Source organism: Sinocyclocheilus rhinocerous, unplaced genomic scaffold (assembly GCF_001515625.1).
Source record: "Sinocyclocheilus rhinocerous isolate Xijiao unplaced genomic scaffold, SAMN03320098_v1.1 scaffold2167, whole genome shotgun sequence".
Taxonomy (NCBI): domain Eukaryota; kingdom Metazoa; phylum Chordata; class Actinopteri; order Cypriniformes; family Cyprinidae; genus Sinocyclocheilus; species Sinocyclocheilus rhinocerous.
In genome coordinates, this window is record NW_015638937.1 from 65,130 (window position 1) to 69,964 (window position 4,835).

A 4,835-nucleotide genomic window follows, 5' to 3' on the forward strand; every position below is an offset into this window, starting at 1 on the left:
ATTCAGAACACACACACACACACACACGAGTGTGCGTGCGCGCGCGCACACACACACACACACACAAACACACACACACACTGTAGATCAGTGTCATGATAAAACCAGCATCACTGAACATCCATGATTATCATAAGATGTGTTTTACCCAGGAATTAGTGGACCTCAGAGATATAAAAGCTACAAATCCATGATTAAGACATTTTTAACTTTTAATGTTTTGTCACTTCTGGAGTCCATAATCCATAATAACTCTTCCTCCAGTGAAAAAGTGCATCTGCTGTCGTCTCTCGCATCAGAATCCAGCCACATATGTGTTTAGAGCTGTTTAAACGCTGCTTGATCTGTGCAGATTTCTCTCCTGATTCACACCAGAACACTTTTTCACTGGAGGAAGAGTTACCCATTCACTGCAGAGCATCCATTGCTGAGACACTGATGCAGTGCTACATTTCTACAAACCTGATGAAGAAACAAACTCATCCTGATCTCGGATGTTCAAACTCACAGCGAGGATTTTGTCTCCGATCTGCAGTCGTCCGTCTCTATGCGCGGCTCCTCCTTCAATGATCTTGGTGACGTAGATGCTGTTGTCTGCGGGGACGTGTTGGTTCCCCACGCCGCCCGCGATGCTGAAGCCCAGACCTGCGGCAGAGGCTCAGCCAATCAGAAGAGCTGAAAGTCAGCCCCGCCCCCTCCCTCCCGCCCTCTCGCTCACGCACCTTTAGGGCCCTTGATGAGCTTCAGCTCTGTGATGTTCTCCGCAGGCGGTTTGTGTCGCAGCACATAGAGCCGCACGATCGGCCCCGCCTCCTTCAGCGCCTCCACCGCTAAACTGTGAGTGACCTCACGCACATCCACGTCATTCACGAACAGAATGCTGTCGTTCACCCTGAAACACAGACGGGTTACACTCACTGATCCTGAGAACACGTCCGGCCCAAAACTAGACACTTCTACAAACACCACACTGTTTCATTACACTGAAAAACAAATGGTCAAGGATTCACATTGAAACCATTTTCACTCAGAAACCGCTAGTAAAGTTTTATAAATAATTACAAAGAATCGGCAAGTAAAACATGAAATTTTGAAGTATAATATTTAGTACGATTATCAAAGCATAAATCCTGTAAATCACTTCACCTCCAAAGCTTGCACAGACATATACCACGTCCTGCATCAACATTTCACTCTGTAACATCATGCAGTTTTCATTTATATGCTGTCTATTGCTGATGATTTTCATAAGCATCTGTTAACATAAGAGATGGCTCGTTTCTCCGTCCTGTTCACGTGTGTTTTTGTTCGGGAGGTTTTGTACTCCTTCAGAAGATGCGTAATAGCGCCCCCTAGTGTATAACAGTGAAAACACGGAAAGCCGTAAAAACTAATCTTTGGCGGGGAAGTGTTTTCTTCTAAAAGACGAGATAATTCGTCAGTAAAAACTAATCTTTGGCAGGGAAGTGTTTTCTTCTAAAAGACGAGATAATTCGTCAATGGCGGGGAAAGGGTTAATAAATTATTAACTCTTTCTGATTGATTCTGATTGGCTGAGCCGCGTTCGAAGCTGTTGTAAATTACGGCTTCATGGGGCTTGTTGCTTTAAACTAACTAAGTAACTGATAATGAGGAAAATGCTAATAAAGAAAAAATCATCAAGTAGCACATTATCAAGTGCGAAAATTTTAGAAAGACTGAAAAATTTTTTTTTGTAAAACATACTCCAATATTTTAAAAAAATGTAATTTAATTTCCATTAGCTGATAAAATCATGAAGTAGTATATTCAGTATAAAATACAACTGAAAATACACTTAGTATCTGTTATAGTGAATATTATGTGTGCTGGTTTTAATTAAATATAATAGATAGTCTAATTAATAAATCAATAAATATAAAGTGAAAAATTTTAGAATATTTAGCTTAAAGAAAATGCCTATTTTTGTAACATTATTTATGTAACAATTAAAGGTATTGCAAAGAAATAGACTTAATTTTCTTTTCTCTTCATTTATTTATAAATAAATAAATAATATTTATTAATCTGTTAACTATTTAATTCATGATTTGTTTGGGGTGAAATGTGACCTGTACGTTTCTTTGTGACCTTCAGGCCAGAAATCAAATATAGATCCTGATCAAAAACAGGTTTGACATAAAGCCGCAGGTGTGTGTTCTGTACCTGAGCCGTCCGTCCTGCGCCGCGGCTCCTCCTGGGATGATCTTAGTGATGAAGATACTGGGATCGTCTCCTATGTGAGGGTTATCAGTCCCACCGGCGATACTGAAGCCCAGGCCGGAGTTACCCTACACACACACACACACACACACTCACACTCACACACACACACACACACACACAATGCTCATGCACTAGCGCTCTCATATGATGCATTTGAGAAGAGCTGAAAGGAAGAGACGTCTCTAACCCTCTCCAGTGTGATCTCCTCATACTCCACGTCTCCGTCCATCCCGTTCATCTGAGAGACAGAGAGAAACATCATTCATCAGTATCATTACTCACCGAGCATTTCTTCAGCACAGGATCACACAGACTCCAGCTAATGTCTCAGGTGATTCTCCGTGATGCTCAAACACCTGCATCACAATGTATGTCTGTTTGTACCAAGAGCTCCTAAAAAACACAGACTCCTTGTGTGTTTGTGAACAAATCTCGTTCTTATTCTGATTAAAGATGTTTTCTTTGGATTGTTTGACTACTCAAAAGAGAATACAGCAAAATATACCTTGTGTTTCCTGCTAGCTAAATTTCAGATACATAAACAATAATCTGATGATTCTGATGACAAAAAAATTATTTGCGATCCATCATTTCTGATCGGGACTTCGGAGCGTGAATCCCGAATCTGTCGATTCGTGAAATTATTCTCGAACCCGATCGATTCGAAGTTCAGATATGAATCAAATGACTTGTGATATGCGCTCCGAAGCTCCGATCTGAATCAAAAGATTCGCAAATCCACTCCGAAGCTCCGATCTGAATCAAAAGATTCGCAAATCCACTCCGAAGCTCCGATCTGAATCAAAAGATTCGCAAATCCGCTCCGAAGTTCCGATCTGAATCAAATTATTTGCGAACCATCATTTCAGATCAGGGCTGCGTTCCAGTTCACTTTATTATGCCCTTCACTCGCTAACATCCCTCCGTCTCGTTCACTCGGTTGTACGTCATTGATTACGTTGCATAAGTGCCCACTTCTGGTGGAATCCTTGGAATGGGCTGAACTGGAACGTCCTAAGCCCTTGATCACTTAGAATCCGCTATTCAGTTGGTTTATTGTTTACATTTCCCCTTACGAATTTGTTTTGGTGCAGCATTCAATATGTATATAGGTATGCTTGGGCTGTTATAAATGTTAACAAAAAAAATCATTTATATATTATAGCGTTGTTTGGGGTGGGGATAAATTAAATGCGATCTGAGATGACGTCATAGTCGTGTTGCATTGTGGTCTATAGAGCAGCCTGAAGTGTGCATATGAAGCAGACTCGCTCCCTCGGTCAAAATCGAGGGGTCGAGGGTATGTCCATGTAAACTTCCTTCGCCCACTTGACGAAGTGGAATGCACGTAAAAATGGCAGTGGATATTCCCCGAGGGGAAGTGCTTAGGGAAGTTCGTGAGTGCGTGTCTTAAAGTGAACTGGAACACAGCCCGGGACTTCGGAGTGCGAATCCACGAATCTGTCAATTTGCGAAATGATTCGCGAACCTGCTCAATTCGAAGTTCTGATCTGAATCAAATAATCTGCGATCCATCATTTCAGATTGGGACTTTGGAGCGCGAATCACGAATCTGTCAATTCGTGAAATGATTTGCGAACCTACTCTATTCGAAGTTCTGATATGAATCAAATGACTCGTGATACGTACGCCGAAGTTCCGATCTGAATCAAAAGATTCGCAAATCCGCTCCAAAGTTCCGATTGAATCAAATGATTCGCGATCCATCATTTCAGATCGGGACTTCGGAGTGCGAATCACGAATTTGTCAATTCGTGTAATGATTCGCGAACCCGCTTGATTCGAAGTTCCGATATGAATCAAATGACTCGTGATACGCGCTCCGATTGGAGCACTTGGAAACAATGAATCTTTTTGTGACGCAATGGTTTAACTCACTGATTCTCAAAGTGTGGTACGTGGGCTCCCTCTAGTGGTACGCAGAGGAATCACCGACTTAAATATAAATTCATGTTAAAACAGTGTTTCCTAACCACTGTTGTCGGGCGTGCCGTGGAAGATTATCAAAAACTTCCTTATCTCTTATATTTCGTTATTATTTTAAATCAGTGCTATTGGTCATTGTTATGGAAAAGCATTTTATAGAGCTTGTGACTAAACACGCCATTGGATCTTCAAACTGTCAGTCAAACCTCATAACTCCACCCCGCCTCCATTCAGAATGAAGCGCTGCGACGCGCAGTTTGAAGACAGACGTCTACTTCTTTGCAGTGCAAGGCTAAATAAAGAACTGATGTTTGAATAAGTACAGCGTTTTCTTTACTCAATAAATGCTGTCTATAAAGGCTAATGTTTTTGTGTGTATAAAGAGCAGAGAAGAGTCTTAGCATTTGCTGTCTAGTTGTAGCCAATACACTTTTGTACGCTTTAAATATCATAGCTGTTGGTCTTTTACAGTGGCGGGTCGTCGGGGGAGGCACAGCTTCCCCAAAATTTTGAGGTGAAAATGGGAGGAGGACGATTTAATGTTAATAAAATTCACAATTAATTTAAATTAATGTCTCAGAATGTGTATTTTTTGTTTGTAATTTCACAGCTGTAATACCATAACATGTTACTGAAGTTGGAAA

General features: G+C 41.1%; 1 protein-coding gene across 1 annotated transcript in view; it reads right to left on the minus strand.

Moving 5' to 3' along the window:
• The window catches only part of dlg4b (discs, large homolog 4b (Drosophila)), a 38,267-nt gene that overhangs the window by 9,049 nt on the left and 24,383 nt on the right, over positions 1 to 4,835 (minus strand). Inside the window, exons 6-9 of the mRNA XM_016565423.1 lie at positions 2,432 to 2,482; positions 2,185 to 2,309; positions 723 to 892; positions 509 to 645 (exon numbers count right to left, since the gene is read on the minus strand). Coding sequence (XP_016420909.1) covers positions 509 to 645; positions 723 to 892; positions 2,185 to 2,309; positions 2,432 to 2,482 — 483 coding nt within the window. The remainder of the gene's footprint in view (positions 1 to 508; positions 646 to 722; positions 893 to 2,184; positions 2,310 to 2,431; positions 2,483 to 4,835) is intronic.